This window comes from Oncorhynchus kisutch, unplaced genomic scaffold, assembly GCF_002021735.2.
Source record: "Oncorhynchus kisutch isolate 150728-3 unplaced genomic scaffold, Okis_V2 Okis06b-Okis10b_hom, whole genome shotgun sequence".
NCBI lineage: Eukaryota > Metazoa > Chordata > Actinopteri > Salmoniformes > Salmonidae > Oncorhynchus > Oncorhynchus kisutch.
Window position 1 is genome coordinate 10,364,386 of NW_022261983.1, and position 16,964 is coordinate 10,381,349.

At 45.2% G+C, this 16,964-nt stretch overlaps 2 protein-coding genes across 3 annotated transcripts; one reads left to right on the plus strand and one right to left on the minus strand.

Moving 5' to 3' along the window:
* Positions 1–651: 651 nt before the first annotated feature.
* Positions 652–2,312, minus strand: trub1 (TruB pseudouridine (psi) synthase family member 1). The gene has a single exon (XM_020468782.2). The coding sequence runs from the start codon at positions 2,194–2,196 to the stop codon at positions 1,294–1,296; it is 903 nt and encodes a 300-aa protein (XP_020324371.1). The 5' UTR covers positions 2,197–2,312; the 3' UTR covers positions 652–1,293.
* Positions 2,257–16,940, plus strand: LOC109876356 (STIP1 homology and U box-containing protein 1). Of its 2 annotated transcripts, none has more exons than XM_031813911.1 (8): positions 2,257–2,585; positions 8,548–8,747; positions 8,974–9,172; positions 10,659–10,824; positions 11,652–11,739; positions 12,629–12,685; positions 13,226–13,342; positions 14,382–16,940. In XM_031813911.1, exons 2-8 carry the CDS (start codon positions 8,634–8,636, stop codon positions 14,505–14,507), a joined length of 867 nt encoding a protein of 288 aa, XP_031669771.1. In that variant the 5' UTR covers positions 2,257–2,585; positions 8,548–8,633; the 3' UTR covers positions 14,508–16,940. The 2 variants fall into 2 exon arrangements, with proteins under 2 accessions (XP_031669771.1, XP_031669772.1); XM_031813912.1 differs by having other exon boundaries at positions 2,287–2,585; positions 8,977–9,172.
* The last annotated feature ends 24 nt before the right edge of the window (positions 16,941–16,964 follow it).

Sequence of the window (16,964 nt, forward strand, 5' to 3'; positions counted from 1 at the left end):
ATTTGTGCAAAAATTATTCAGTTGTGCAAACCCAGTTTCATTAGCTGTCCGGGTGCTGGTCTCAGATGATTCCTCAGGTGAAGAAGCCGGATGTGGTGTTCCTTGTCTGGCGTGGTTAGAAGTGGTCTGCGGTTGTGTGGCCGGTTGGACAGACTGCCAAATTCTGTAAATCGACATTGGAAGCGGCTTATGGTAGAGAAAGGAACATTAAATTCTCTGGTGGACATTCCTACAGTCAGCATGTCAATTGCACACTCCCTCAAAACTTAAGTAAGCTGTGGCATTGTGTTGTGTGACAAAACTGCACATTTTAGTGGCCTTTTAGTGTCCCCAGCACAAGGTGCACCTGTGTAATTATCATGCTGTTTAATCAGCTTCTTGATATGCCACACCTTTCAGGTGGATGGATTATCGTGGCAAAGGAGAAATGCTGACTAACAGGGATGTAAACAAATGTGTGCACAAAATTGGACTGAAATAAGCTTTTTGTGCATATGGAAAATGTCTATCTTTTATTTCAGCTCATGAAACATGGGACCAACACTGTTTTTATTTTTGTTCAGTGTAGTCTCCTCAAATAAATGTACAGTGGATTGAACTTAACCAATGTCTTATTGAGGATTTGAATGTGCTCTCTAGCAACTTCATATGTGCAAGGCTTCTTGGGGGCCCAATGAACATACTAAGAAAACCAAACATGACTAGGTTATAATGACCTAAATACGAGAAACACCATCTCTGTGTTTACAACAAAACATCTGAAAAATATGTGGAGACTTTTGTTGTTTATTAATTCTGGCATGCACTGCTGTCAATTACAAAGGAATGGGAGTTGCATTTCAAGTTGCTTCCATGTCTTATCTTGTGCCAACACTAGATGGTGTAGAGGTCTTTGATTGGAACAGTATTCAAAACAAAACCTCAAAATGCATGACAAAATAAGACAGTACAATTAATGAAAATAAAACCAATATTTAAAAATGCTAAATTATTTAATCTATAAACAAAACAAAAAACATTCAATTGTCTTCGGCCAATTCCAATGACGATATCATATTCTAGTAATACACACATCAACAAAGATGATGCATGTAACAGTGCAGGGACTGGTTCAACTGGCTTCCGCCAAAGAATCGACCGGCATGAGGAATATGTTGGAAATTCCCACCAGCCATGCTTGCACCAAACCAATGCTTAACATGCATGAGAGGGAGTGAACAAGTGCACCTCCGGGAACCAAAATGCCGCCTTAAGCTCTCATATAGAGGGGACATTGTGACTTTGAGGGGGGGGTTATAACTCCCCCTTTTCATCTTTGCCATTCTTATCCCCCTTCACCTGGGCATTCAGGGCCCGTTTAACCCCCAGGTTTGGGCTTGGTTTTGTGCCATCCTCCTTGGTGACCTCTGACCCGGGACAGGGCTGCATGGACTGAACGATGTGTTGTAGTGTCCAGTGTTCCTCCTGCAGCGTGTGGTCGTCAAGGGTAAACTGACCTTGTTTGGTCCGGATTAGCTTCCTCACGTGGGCACATGACGAGAGCGCTTTTCCCAGGTCGTCCACCAAGCTTCTGATATAAAATCCACCACCGCATTCAACATCAAGAGTGAAGAGGGGGGGAGTGAAGTCCTGCAGCGACAGGTTATACACTGTGACCGGCCGTGCAGGTTTGGCTTCCACCTCGTGGCCTTGCTTCAGCAGGACAGAAAGACGCTTGCCATCCTTCTTCAGTGCAGAGTACAGTGGAGGAACCTGCATGATGTCCCCAGTGAACTGCTTCAACTTCTCCTCAAAGGCTTCCCTGGTAATGTGATCATAGAGCTTCTCATGAACCACCTTGCCTGTGGCGTCAAGGGTGTCTGTAGCTTTTCCCAACTCTCCAACAGCCATGTATTTCTTTGAACCAGCAAGCATAGTACTAAGCATCTTTGTTCCATTTCCAATCCCAACAACGAGCACACCAGAGGCTGCGCTGTCCAGAGTCCCGCCATGCCCCATTTTCAGAGCTTGCTTCTTCCTTTTTCTGGGATTAGGATCTTTCACACCGGCCTCTTTGAGGAGTGTCTCTTTTAATGAGTTTAAAACATCAGCAGACGTAGGTCCTTCCTTTTTATAAATGGCAAAAAGTCCATTTAAAGATTGTAGTTTTGATAAAGAATGTTTAGGCACAGCTACGCCAGTTACTGAACCAGCCATGCTTGCTTTCCAAAACAATGAGGCGCGACTTGATGACGTAAGTTTAACTGAAAATACTTCCGTTTACAAATGCGTCATCATCGATGACTACCAGAAATTTATCAAAACATTAGCTAGTTAGCTGGTTACGCACTAGCGTGTCCTCCCACCTAAAATAATACTACAGACTACTCTGTCAAATAATATACATTGATTATACACATGTTTGGATACCTGTGCTTTTCGTTATAGTTAGGCAGTTCGCTAGCTAGCTAACGTTATATTCCAAAAATATTCAATTGTCTGCGTTGGAAGAGGTAGACAGACGAGCTGTGTGGGAGGAGGCCATAACCAGGACGAGAGCGAAGTCGGAGAGGCCGCTTGACACCTGAGGGGAGGGCATCGAAACGGTAACAGACTAGCTAGCGTTATGCTTGCAGCTATTTGGAAGCTTGCCAGTTAGCCAGAGTTGACTATTTTTCCTATATTATTACTTCAGTGCAACTGTCAAATCAAACGATGTAGCAAGCTAGCCCCTGTTTTATCCAAACATTGTGCTAGTTAACAAAAATTAGTTGTAGTAGTAGACCAAAAATTAATTGTAGTAGTAGACCGGCAACACCACTCAATCACTGTTTACAGTAGAGTAGACAGGCAACACCCCTCAATCACTGTTTACAGTAGAGTAGACCGGCAACACCCCTCAATCACTGTTTACAGTAGAGTAGACCGGCAACACCCCTCAATCACTTTTTGTACTAGTAGACTGGCAACACCCCTGAATGACTACACCCCTAAATGACTACAGACCCGTAGCACTCACGTCCATAGCCATCAAGTGCTTTGAAAGGCTGGCAATGGCTCACATCAACACCATTATCACCATTATCCCAGAAACCCTAGACCCACTCCAATTTGCATACCGCCCAAACAGATCCACAGATGATGCAATCTCTATTGCACTCCACACTGTCCTTTCCCACCTGGACAAAAGGAACAACTATGAGAATGCTGTTCATTGACTACAGCTCAGTGTTCAACACCATAGTCCCCTCAAAGCTCATCATTAAGCTAAGGAATCTGAGACTAAACACCTCCCCCTGCAACTGGATCATGGACTTCCTGACGGGCCGACCCAGGCGGTGAGGGTAGGTAGCAACACATCTGCCACGCTGGAGCTTCCCAGGGGTGCGTGCTCAGTCCCCTCCTGTACTCCCTGATCACCCACGACTGCATGGCCAGGCACGACTCCAACACCATCCTTAAGTTTGCTGATGACAACAGTGGTAGGCCTGATCACCGACAACGACGAGACAGCCTATAGGGAGGAGGTCAGAGACCTGGCCGGGTGGTGCCAGAATAACAACCTATCCCTCAACGTAACCAAGACTAAGGAGATGATTGTGGACTACAGGAAAAGGAGCACTGAGCACGTCCCCATTCTCATCGACAGGGCTGTAGTGGAGCAGGTTGAGAGCTTCAAGTTCCTTGGTGTCCACATCAACAACAAACTAGAATGGTCCAAACACACCAAGACAGTCGTGAAGAGGGTACGACAAAGCCTATTCACCCTCAGGAAACTGAAAAGATTTGGCATGGGTCCTGAGATCCTCAAAAGGTTCTACAGCTGCAACATCGAGAGCATCCTGACCGGTTGCATCACTGCCTGGTATGGCAATTGCTCGGCCTACGACCGCAAGGCACTACAGAGGGTAGTGCATACGGCCCAGTGCATCACTGGGGCAAAGCTGCCTGCCATCCAGGACCTCTACACCAGGCGGTGTCAGAGGAAGGCCCTAAAAATTGTCAAAGACCCAAGCCACCCCAGTCATAGACTGCTCTCTCTACTACCGCATGGCAAGCGGTACCGGAGTGCCAAGTCTAGGACAAAAAGGCTTCTCAACAGTTTTCACCCCCAAGCCATAAAACTCCTAAACAGGTTATCAAATGGTTACCCGGACTATTTGCATCGTGTCCCCTCCCAACTCCTCTTTTACGCTGCTGCTACTCTCTGTTGATCATATGTGCATAGTCACTTTAACTATACAGTACGTTCATGTACATACTACCTCAATTGGCCCGACCAACCAGTGCTCTCGCTCATTGGCTAACCGGGCTATCTGCATTGTGTCCCACCACCCGCCAACCCCTCTTTTTATGCTACTGCTACTCTCTGTTCATCATATATGCATAGTCACTTTAACCATACCTACATGTACATACTACCTCAATAAGCCTGACTAACTGGTGTCTATATTTCCTTATTTACCTACACACACACACCTTTTTTTCCGCACTATTGGTTAGAGCCTATAAGTAAGCATTTCGCTGTAAGGTCTACCTACACCTGTTGTATTCGGCACATGTGGCAAATAAACTTTGATTTGATTTGATCACTATTTATAGTAGTAGACCAGCTGTTGTTGTGTGATTTGGATTGATCCCCTCTACCACACGGAACCCCACTAATCTACTGACGGAGCGCAGGAGGTGGCTAACAACAGACCTCCATCCTATGCTAGCTTGCTACCGATGCCCTGGCTAGCTGTCTAAATCACCAACCAACCTCTCCACTCACCGGACCCTTTTGATCACTCGACTAAGCATGCCTCTCCTTAATGTCAATATGTCTTGTCCATTTCTGTTCTGGTTAGTGTTTATTGGCTTATTTCACTGTAGAGCCTATAGTCCTGCTCACTATACCTTATCCAACCTATTAGTTCCACCACCCACACATGCAATGACATCTCCTGGTTTCAACGATGTTTCTAGAGACAATATCTCTCTCTTCATCACTCAATACCTAGGTTTACCTCCACTGTATTCACATCCTACCATACATTTGTCTGTACATTATACCTTGATGCTATTTTATCGCCCCCAGAAACCTCCTTTTACTCTATGTTCCAGACGTTCTAGACGACCAATTCTCATAGCTTTTAGCCGTACCCTTATTCTACTCCTCCTATGTTCCTCTGGCGATGTAGAGGTGAATCCAGGCCCTGCAGTGCCTAGCTCCACTCCTATTCCCCAGGCGCTCTCTTTTGACGACTTCTGTAACCGTAATAGCCTTGGTTTCATGCATGTTAACATTAGAAGCCTCCTCCCTAAGTTTGTTCTATTCACTGCTTTAGCACACTCTGCCAACCCGGATGTTCTAGCTGTGTCTGAATCCTGGCTTAGGAAGACCACCAAAAACTCAGACATTTTAATTCCAAACTACAACATTTTCAGACAAGATAGAACTGCCAAAGGGGGCGGTGTTGCAATCTACTGCAAAGATAGCCTGCAGAGTTCTGTCCTACTATCCAGGTCTGTACCCAAACAATTCGAACTTCTACTTTTAAAAATCCACCTCTCTAAAAACAAGTCTCTTACCGTTGCCGCCTGCTATAGACCACCCTCTGCCCCCAGCTGTGCTCTGGACACCATATGTGAACTGATTGCCCCCCATCTATCTTCAGAGTTCGTGCTGCTAGGCGACCTAAACTGGAACATGCTTAACACCCCAGCCATCCTACAATCTAAACTTGATGCCCTCAATCTCACACAAATAATCAATGAACCTACCAGGTACCTCCCCAAAACCTTAAACACGGGCACCCTCATAGATATCATCCTAACCAACTTCCCCTCTAAATACACCTCTGCTGTCTTCAACCAAGATCTCAGCGATCACTGCCTCATTGCCTGCATCCGTAATGGGTCAGCGGTCAAACGACCTCCACTCATCACTGTAAAACGCTCCCTGAAACACTTCTGCGAGCAGGCCTTTCTAATCGACCTGGCCGGGGTATCCTGGAAGGATATTGATCTCATCCCGTCAGTAGAGGATGCCTGGATATTTTTTAAAAATGCCTTCCTAACCATCTTAAATAAACATGCCCCATTTAAGAAATTTAGAACCAGGAACAGATATAGCCCTTGGTTCTCCCCAGACCTGACTGCCCTTAACCAACACAAAAACATCCTATGGCGTTCTGCATTAGCATCGAACAGCCCCCGTGATATGCAGCTGTTCAGGGAAGCTAGAAATCATTATACACAGGCAGTTAGAAAAGCCAAGGCTAGCTTTTTCAAGCAGAAATTTGCTTCCTGCAACACTAACTCAAAAAAGTTCTGGGACACTGTAAAGTCCATGGAGAATAAGAACACCTCCTCCCAGCTGCCCACTGCACTGAAGATAGGAAACACTGTCACCACTGATAAATCCACCATAATTGAGAATTTCAATAAGCATTTTTCTATGGCTGGCCATGCTTTCCACCTGGCTACTCCTACCCCGGACAACAGCACTGCACCCCCAACAGCAACTCGCCCAAGCCTTCCCCATTTCTCCTTCTCCCAAATCTATTCAGCTGATGTTCTGAAAGAGCTGCAAAATCTGGACCCCTACAAATCAGCCGGGCTAGACAATCTGGACCCTTTCTTCCTAAAATTATCTGCCGAAATTGTTGCCACCCCTATTACTAGCCTGTTCAACCTCTCTTTCGTGTCGTCTGAGATTCCCAAAGATTGGAAAGCAGCTGCGGTCATCCCCCTCTTCAAAGGGGGGGACACTCTTGACCCAAACTGCTACAGACCTATATCTATCCTACCGTGCCTTTCTAAGGTCTTCGAAAGCCAAGTCAACAAACAGATTACCGACCATTTCGAATCTCACCATACCTTCTCTGCTATGCAATCCGGTTTCAGAGCTGGTCATGGGTGCACCTCAGCCACGCTCAAGGTCTTAAACGATATCTTAACCGCCATCGATAAGAAACATTACTGTGCAGCCGTATTCATTGATCTGGCCAAGGCTTTCGACTCTGTCAATCACCATATCCTCATCGGCAGACTCGACAGCCTTGGTTTCTCAAATGATTGCCTCGCCTGGTTCACCAACTACTTCTCTGATAGAGTTCAGTGTGTCAAATCGGAGGGTCTGCTGTCCGGACCTCTGGCAGTCTCTATGGGGGTGCCACAGGGTTCAATTCTTGGACCGACTCTCTTCTCTGTATACATCAATGAGGTCGCTCTTGCTGCTGGTGAGTCCCTGATCCACCTCTACGCAGACGACACCATTCTGTATACTTCCGGCCCTTCTTTGGACACTGTGTTAACAACCCTCCAGGCAAGCTTCAATGCCATACAACTCTCCTTCCGTGGCCTCCAATTGCTCTTAAATACAAGTAAAACTAAATGCATGCTCTTCAACCGATCGCTACCTGCACCTACCCGCCTGTCCAACATCACTACTCTGGACGGCTCTGACTTAGAATACGTGGACAACTACAAATACTTAGGTGTCTGGTTAGACTGTAAACTCTCCTTCCAGACCCATATCAAACATCTCCAATCCAAAGTTAAATCTAGAATTGGCTTCCTATTTCGCAACAAAGCATCCTTCACTCATGCTGCCAAACATACCCTTGTAAAACTGACCATCCTACCAATCCTCGACTTTGGCGATGTCATTTACAAAATAGCCTCCAATACCCTACTCAACAAATTGGATGCAGTCTATCACAGTGCAATCCGTTTTATCACCAAAGCCCCATATACTACCCACCATTGCGACCTGTACACTCTCGTTGGCTGGCCCTCGCTTCATACTCGTCGCCAAACCCACTGGCTCCATGTCATCTACAAGACCCTGCTAGGTAAAGTCCCCCCTTATCTCAGCTCGCTGGTCACCATAGCATCTCCCACCTGTAGCACACGCTCCAGCAGGTATATCTCTCTAGTCACCCCCAAAACCAATTCTTTCTTTGGCCGCCTCTCCTTCCAGTTCTCTGCTGCCAATGACTGGAACGAACTACAAAAATCTCTGAAACTGGAAACACTTATCTCCCTCACTAGCTTTAAGCACCAACTGTCAGAGCAGCTCACAGATTACTGCACCTGTACATAGCCCACCTATAATTTAGCCCAAACAACTACCTCTTTCCCAACTGTATTTAATTTTAATTTATTTATTTATTTTGCTCCTTTGCACCCCATTATTTTTTATTTCTACTTTGCACATTCTTCCATTGCAAAACTACCATTCCAGTATTTTACTTGCTATATTGTATTTACTTTGCCATCATGGCCTTTTTTGCCTTTACCTCCCTTCTCACCTCACATTGTATATAGACTTGTTTATACTGCATTATTGACTGTATGTTTGTTTTTACTCCATGTGTAACTCTGTGTCGTTTTATCTGTCGAACTGCTTTGCTTTATCTTGGCCAGGTCGCAATTGTAAATGAGAACTTGTTCTCAACTTGCCTACCTGGTTAAATAAAGGTAAAAAAAATAAATAAAAAAACACCCCTCAAATGAAACTCCATCTGCTTCCCTCACCCATACTATTGATGTCTTGGAACTTCTGCATTCTCCCCCCAGCCAGCCGCAGCCCGGCCTGAGACACGGGTAGCAGGATAGGGAAGCAGAGTGGAGAGGCCGCCGCCACAGCGGGGCCGGCGGACAAGATGGCGGGCAGCCCTGAGAAGAGTGTCTCAGCGCAGGAGTGGAAGGAGCAGGGCAACCGCCTCTTCCTCAGCCGCAAGTACCAGGAGTCGGCCGCCTGCTACAGCAAAGCCATCGTAAGGACAAGGCCTCGGGAGAAGGGGAGAGAGTGTGGTGTGTGTGGGTGGAACTGAGGTAGTGTCCCAAATTGTAACTTTGCATGATGAGTAACCTCACTCCGAGACATAGAAAGTCAGCTATCGGTTGTAGCGAAGAGTGCGTGTGCAAGCGTGGCATACTTAGGAATGGGATAAGGGTGTGAGGAAGGGGGATAGCAATAGTGAATAATGTGTTTGTCCCCAGAAGCGAAACCCCTCAGTGTCTGTGTACTACACCAACCGGGCACTGTGCCACGTGAAGCTGCAGCAACACGACAAGGCCCTGGCTGACTGCAAGCAGGCGCTGGAGCTGGACCCCCAGTCAGTCAAGGCCCTCTTCTTCCTGGGTCAGTGTCACCTGGAGATGGAGAACTACGACGAAGCCATCGGCAACCTTCAGAGAGGTGGGCTGGGGATCAAGGTGGCAATCAAGGGTCCAGACACAGAGGGTGCATCTCACTAGTCGAAATAGGCCTCCTATCCTGTAGTCCCCCTGTCCCATAGGCCTCATGTCTTCTCTCCTTCATCTGTACTCATTTTAAAGAACTGGACAAGTGTCAAAAGAAATTCCCAATATACATCTACCAGGTAGTGTGAACCAGTCTTTGGATTTCAGATCGGTGTAGATTAAGGAGAGGAAATTAAGAGGTAGCTACTAGACTATTGAGATGAGAAGAGGTAGCTACTAGACTATTGAGATGAGGAGAGGAAGCTACTAGACTATTGAGATGAGGAGAGGAAGCTACTAGACTATTGAGATGAGGAGAGGAAGCTACTAGACTATTGAGATGAGGAGAGGAAGCTACTAGACTATTGAGATGAGGAGAGGAAGCTACTAGACTATTGAGATGAGGAGAGGAAGCTACTAGACTATTGAGATGAGGAGAGGAAGCTACTAGACTATATATTTTTTTGTTTTGAATTTGACCCCTTTTTCCCCCCAATTTCATGGTATCCATTTGTTTAGTAGCTACTATCTTGTCTCATCGCTACAACTCACGTACAGGCTCGGGAGAGACAAAGGTTAAAAGTCATGCGTTCTCCGATACACAACCCAACCAAGCCGCACTGCTTCTTAACACAGCGCCATCCAACCCGGAAGCCAGCCGCACCAATGTGTCAGAGGAAACACTGTGCACCTGGCAACCTTGGTTAGCGCGCACTGCGCCCGGCCCGCCACAGGAGTCGCTGGTGCGCGATGAGACAAGGATTTCCCTACCGGCCAAACCCTCCCTAACCCGGACGACGCTAGGCCAATTGTGCATCGCCCCACGGACCTCCTGGTCGTGGCCGGTTACGACAGAGCCTAGGCGCGAACCCAGAGTCTCTGGTGGCACAGCTGGCGCTGCTGTACAGCGCCCTTAACCACTGCGCCACCCGGGATGCCGCTACTAGACTATTGCGACGAGGAGAGGAAACTACTAGACTTGAGATGAGGAAGCTACTAGACAATTGAGGAGAGGAAGCTACTAGACTATTGAGATGAGGAGAGGAAGCTACTAGACTTGAGATGAGGAAGCTACTAGACTATTAAGATGAGGAGAGGAAGCTACTAGACTATTGAGGAGAGGAAGCTACAAGACTATTGAGGAGAGGAGAGGAAGCTACTAGACTATTGAGGTGAGGAGAGGAAGCTACTAGACTATTGAGGTGAGGAGAGGAAGCTACTAGACTATTGAGGTGAGGAGAGGAAGAATATCAAGATGCACCCATCCCGGACACACTCCCATTCGGAAGTCTAGATACACACATCAAAATATATTTATAAGTTACTTGCCTAAGTCCTAATAAAAAAGTATTGACAGGACATTGGATTAAGTCAGCTCATTTATAATGCAAAGTTTAATTTTCACCATTAATAATAATAGTTGTCCTTCATTTGGCCCTCAGCATATAACCTGGCGAAAGAGCAGCGGTTGAACTTTGGTGACGACATTCCCAGTGCCCTCCGGATAGCCAAGAAGAAGCGCTGGAACAGCATCGAGGAGAAGCGCATTAACCAGGAGAACGAGCTGCACGCCTATCTCACCAAACTCATCCTGGCAGAGAAGGAGAGGTGAGAGATTCTTTCTGTGCTCACCTATAGTTTGTTTCCGGCTGTGTGTTCTATATATGTTGTGTATCAGTGGACGGCTCATAGTAGTGGCTGGAGTGGAGTCTAGTGGCTGGAATGGAGTCTAATGGAATGGTATCCAGCCTGTTTGATGCCATTCCAATCACACCGTTCGAGCTATTATTATGACCCGTCCTCCCCTCAGCAGCCTCCACTGTTGTGTGTATATATAATGTGTGAGCTAAGGTTCTCCTCTTGTAGGACAATAGAGACTCATCTGAATCTGTTCCAGCCACATGATGGGAACACTGTAGGGTTTGGGAGGGGGATTTACAGAGCATGAATTCACTTTGTGAATCAGAGAATAGCCATTTTGATTTAGTTTTTCCACAACACTCAGGTTGAAATGAAACAACCATAAACTTGTTGTGCAATCAATTCCCATTAGTCAGTGGGAAACCACTGCATTCTCCCAGCCTTGTTGGTAGAACGTCTCTTACAGTAGGGGGCATTAATATAATAATAATATATGCCATTTGGGAGACGCTTTCAACCAAAGCAGTTATGCAGGCATATACTTTTCATGCCCGGTGGTCCCGGGAATCAAACCCACTATCCTGATGTTGTTTGGCGTCACTCTGGGAAAGTTTTTTTTAAATATATTTTTTAAATAAAAAATGTAAAAATTCACCAACTGTGGTTGGTGTGTAAAACCAGTTAGTCCATCCATTTATAGGCCTACAATCCATCCTATCCATTTATATTGCAATAAGTTAAGCCTTGGTTGGCTGAAGTGGTTGGTTGGCTGATGACTTTGGTCCTATCCTCAGGGAACTGGATGACAGCAGAGAGGAACAAGACGCCAAGTCGGAGGAATGCAGAAGCCGACACGACCTCACTAAATTCCCCTCCAAACACGTGAGTCCTAAACCAAGTCTACTAACATCCAGCCAACGTCCAAAGACGCAGGGTATAAACAAATAACAATGGGAAAATAAGGACTTACCCACATTCTGTTTAGAATGCACTCGTAGCCTAGGTTACGAGAAATGGTTAAACAACTAAAGGGTTTTCATTGGCTAAACCAAAGACATGTTAACACAACCTTACTAATCAAGATCTGTTTTTTCCCCTCATAAGGATATGCAACAGAACAGGGGTGTTACCCTCCCAAAAACTCTTAGTGGGCACAAAGTATGTGAGGATGGCAGGGGGTGGTCTGGAGGGGGGTTTAGGAGAATTTAGCAGTTGTGCTTAATTCTATGTCAAATTATATTTTTTTGCAAAGATAAGAATAACTCTTGAGCTGCCTGTATCCTCCTGACTAGTGGTAAAATAAAATATATAAATATGCTTCTCTGCATCCCTGCTAAAATCTGAGTAAAAGGTTGAGAGGAAGGTGAGTGTTATTCAGTACATTTAGTAATTGCTTGCTTTTCTAGTCTACCAACCTTACCAGCAGACAAGCCAGCCTGATAGTTAGACAAGCTACTCCAACTTAAATGATAGGTAGCGAGTTATGAGGTAGGTGGCTAGTAGTGTGTCTATATATACAAAAATATATATATTTTTTTTTACAGGACAAATCTGAGTGGGCACGTGCCCCTGTGTCCCCTATGGGCATGATGCCTCTACAACAGAACATGATTTAAACCTGTTTAAATCGGGTTTGGCCTTACTCTAGCTTATTGCATGTATGTGTGTCTTTCGGAGGAGTTGGGATAAAGCGGAAGTAAGATTTTGGTTGGACCTTGTGTACAATTGATGAATAAAGTGATGTTAATTTAGGTGTCACATTTCTCTACAGGACAAGCACCTGTCAGACATGGAGGAGCTTTTCTCTCAGCTGGATGAGAAGAGAAAGGTGAGTGCTCTACTGCCTCCTGCTGGATACAGGATCAGGGGGAGAATCTCTGTTCCATTTCCTTGATTCTTCCTCTCCGCTTTCCTCGCCTCTGTCTGAACACCCATTGGATGAGAAGGTCAGAGGTCCCTCCCCTCTAACCTTCCCATCCAATGGTTTTTGAGAAGGAGGCGAGTAATAGGGAGATATAAATACAAGTTTCATCTTGTCTTCTGATTGGCTGGGTGAAAATGATTCCAAATTGCTTCCACCTGTCCAATCCTCTCAGATCTAGAGGAATGGCTAGTCTGCTGTGGAGTAGGGGTTAGGGGTTTGGAACTTATCACTAGCCAATACATAATCAATGGTTTGTGTTTGATGGCTATCACTCTGGCCATACTAGAAACAACTCTCTATTCCTAAACCCTTAAACAATCTGAACCCAAACCCTTCATTAATAACAAATACCAGGTCTGAATGTACAAGACACTAAAATATGTAACTACAGTATACATCTGTTCTAACATGGCTATTTAGTGATAACCTCTGTTTGTTTAACAGAAGAGGGAGATCCCAGACTACCTGTGTGGAAAGATCAGCTTTGAGTTGATGAGGGAGCCCTGCATTACACCCAGTGGGATCACTTACGACCGCAAAGACATCGAGGAGCACCTACAGGTAAGGATTAGTCTCATCAAACCTGACCCTGACCTCATCAAACCTGACACTGACCTCATCAAACCTGACCTCATCAAACCTGACCCTATCAAACCTGACCCTAGGCAACAGCAGTGACTGGGTCAGGTTTGAAAGATGGGCTCTTACGGCATACATGATAAGGTGGAGAAAAACATTCTGGGGTGGGTCTCTTCAGACAGACAACTCTCCCAGCAAATCACGAGGCAGACATGCCAGAACGTCATGATTTGAAACCAAAATTTGAAGGCAAAACCTTTGCAATGGTTTTAGTGGAGGTAGTTGATGCAAACTAGACACTTGCGAAATGCACTCATTAAAAATAACCTCAGTGATTGCCATCTTGCTAGCTACTATTTAGTATTGTATTCAAGCGGATAAAGGAGTGATCAGGTATTGATGTAGGCAGTGAGGTAGTTCTTCTATGCCAAACTGACGTTCTGTTACGTACAGACATGTTAAACTGGAACAACCTGGATGTTGCCTCCCACAACCCATGTTAAAGAATAGTTACACATCATTTTCGTGGTAGTATTATTAAGTATTAAGCAGGGGGTGAATGTAAGGCAGGATGGTCCGGTACGGTGTCCCGGCAAAACAACAGATCACCTTACACCTTACAGTGAAATACTTACTTACAAGGCCTTAACAATGCAGTTCTAAGAAAATACCACACAAAAAAAGTAAGAGATAAGAATAACAAATAATTGAAGAGCAGCAGTGAATAACAATATTGAGGCTATATACAGGTGTAGCGGTACAGAGTGTGAGGGGGCACCGGTTAGTCGAGGTAATTGAGGTAATATGTACATGTAGGTAGAGTTATTAAAATGACGATGCATAGATAATAACAGAGTAGCAGCAGCGTAGAAGACAGGAGGAGTGTAATTCTCTGATCAGGCTCATACATTCTGTTGGTCAGGAGGTTCTGTACCAGGAAGAAATGAAATGTACTTTCAGCCCTGCTATTAAGGTGTTATGTCTCATAGGATCCTAACTGTCTTTGTTCTTATGTTTGCAGCGAGTGGGCCATTTTGACCCGGTGACACGCAGCCCTCTGACTCAAGACCAGCTGATCCCTAATCTGGCCATGAAAGAGGTCATCGATGCTTTCATCATGGAGAATGGATGGGTGGAGGACTACTGAAGGAGGGAGGGAGAGAGGGAGAGAGGGGGAGTTGGAATCATTCCAAAAGAAGAACCAGACATAAAAAGACGACAACAAACCAAACAAGTATGATCTGCACTTTAAAGCTGAGGCAACACCACTGACTTACATACCTTCACTAGGACTGAGACTACACCACAGACTTACATACCTTCACTAGGACTGAGACTACACCACAGACTGATACTAGGACTGAGACTACACCACAGACTTACATACCTTCACTAGGACTGAGACTACACCACAGACGTACATACCTTCACTAGGACTGAGACTACACCACAGACTTACATACCTTCACTAGGACTGAGACTACACCACAGACGTACATACCTTCACTAGGACTGAGACTACACCACAGACTTACATACCTTCACTAGGACTGAGACTACACCACATACCGACATTCCTTCACTAGGACTGAGACTACACCAGACTGAATCTAGGACTGAGACTACACCACAGACTGACATACCTTCACTAGGACTGAGACTACACCACATACCGACATTCCTTCACTAGGACTGAGACTACACCAGACGGAATCTAGGACTGAGTCTACACCACAGACTGACATACCTTCACTAGGACTGAGACTACACCACAGACTGACATACCTTCACTAGGACTGAGACTACACCAGACTGACATACCTTCACTAGGACTGAGACTACACCAGACTGACATGCCTTCACTAGGACTGAGACTACACCAGACTGACATACCTTCACTAGGACTGAGACTACACCAGACTGACACCACTTCACTAGGACTGAGACTACACCACAGACTGATACTAGGACTGCCATTAAATCTCCTGTTGATCTATACATCTCTTTCTGTTTCCATCCTTGTCCCCCCATTTTATTTTATTGTGTCTCTCAGCTGCTCCTACTAGTCAGACCCAACAATCAGGACACGCTAGCAAACATTGCACCAAATCAGAGCACATCATCCAACAACAGGACCCAATCAGAATATAGTACCCAACACCTTGGGCCAATCGCTTGAACGTTACTCTCAGAACAACCAATCATATTGCAGACTCCTAAACCCAATCACATCTTAGACCTCGAGTCTACAAGTGCAGCGATTGACCAATCAGGGCTAAATGTACTCTACTTGTGGTGATGCTCCACAACTTGTCTTCTATTTTAAATCTCCTTTTCTACGGGGAAGAGGACTGTCTGAGGCACCGCCATGTTTTCGCCACTCTCCATTGTAGTCCTCTTGAGTGGCTTGTAGATGGTCCAATGTAGTCCTCTTGAGTGATGGGCCAATTTTAAACGCAACCTGATCTCTTACCACCACAATGTAGCACTTCTCTATATCCTCTTGGAGGGCTGAAAAGACTGTATAAGCATGAGTTGTATAATATAGAAAGAACCCAAGCCCTCATCTTCAGTGTTTTGCAGTATGCAGGGAAGCACTATGTGTAATCAATATGATGGAAGGGTCCGGGAAGAGCATTCAAGGCTTTGCGCAAAGGGTTGTTTTTTGACCAAGGACGTCTCTAATTTTGGCGAGCTGAGTTTCCACCATTTTGTTGCCTCTCATCTGGCTCATACAGAGCTGAGCGCTAATGAATGGGGAAGTGCGTAGCAGTAGGGGTCAGGGTTGGGGTCAATTCTATTTCAATTCCAGTCAATTAATTAAACCCAATTCCACATTTTCTTTAAAAAGATTGGTTTAAAATTGTGTGAGTCACAGGTGTGTTTTTGACGGCTGTGTTTAATTGTAATGTGTTTTCTCTGGTTTACATGTCGCTGAATGTTTGCAGGTGGTGTCCTGTCTGTGCCTCAAGTGGAGTTTGAAGTAGAATATGGAAGTCAGTCATCTGATTGGCTTTGAGAAGGGCTGTCTTCTCCTCAGTATAACTTACTGCTCGGGGTCTCTTTTGTTTTAATGATTCCATGCTTAGAGCCTTAGTCCAATGGCTGCAAAGCATGGTTGGGGTCGATTACATTTTTCAATTGTCGATTTTAGAATGCTAATTTATAAATTAAAATATCCTGATTTAAAAATAAGTAATTTGACCCCTCAACCCTGCTGCAAACAGATAGTTTCCTCTTCTCATTTCAGAAATCATATGACCCTGTTTGACTTACCAACTGAAAAGGATTGAATGTGAAATGAACCTGTATATTCCTACCCTCTGCTGGATATGAGGATGCACAGTTATGTTGTGTTAGTCAGTCATGAGTATCAATATTGTGTACATGTAGAGGTGTGTTTATGTGGGATAGGGGTGTGGACATACTCCTCTCCCCCTAGACCCCGATTCCTCCTAAGAGTGGGGTGGGAACTTGGGTACAGTCCAGTTTCTCTGGAGCCTCATTGGGACTGTGAATGTTCTTTATTTCACTGTTGTGCTGTTGTCTACAAGTGTTCCAATAAAGGCTACAACTTAGAGGCTGCAGTGTTTACATTGATAAT

Bases quoted from the DNA above. Each gene is read 5' to 3' on its own strand.
- LOC109876356 (XM_031813911.1), top strand. From the start codon at position 8,634: ATGGCGGGCAGCCCTGAGAAGAGTGTCTCAGCGCAGGAGTGGAAGGAG. The intron at 8,748-8,973 runs GTAAGGACAAGG...GTTTGTCCCCAG, and splicing joins CCTGCTACAGCAAAGCCATC to AAGCGAAACCCCTCAGTGTC. The intron at 12,686-13,225 runs GTGAGTGCTCTA...TTTGTTTAACAG, and splicing joins AGCTGGATGAGAAGAGAAAG to AAGAGGGAGATCCCAGACTA.
- trub1 (XM_020468782.2), bottom strand. From the start codon at position 2,196: ATGGCTGGTTCAGTAACTGGCGTAGCTGTGCCTAAACATTCTTTATCA.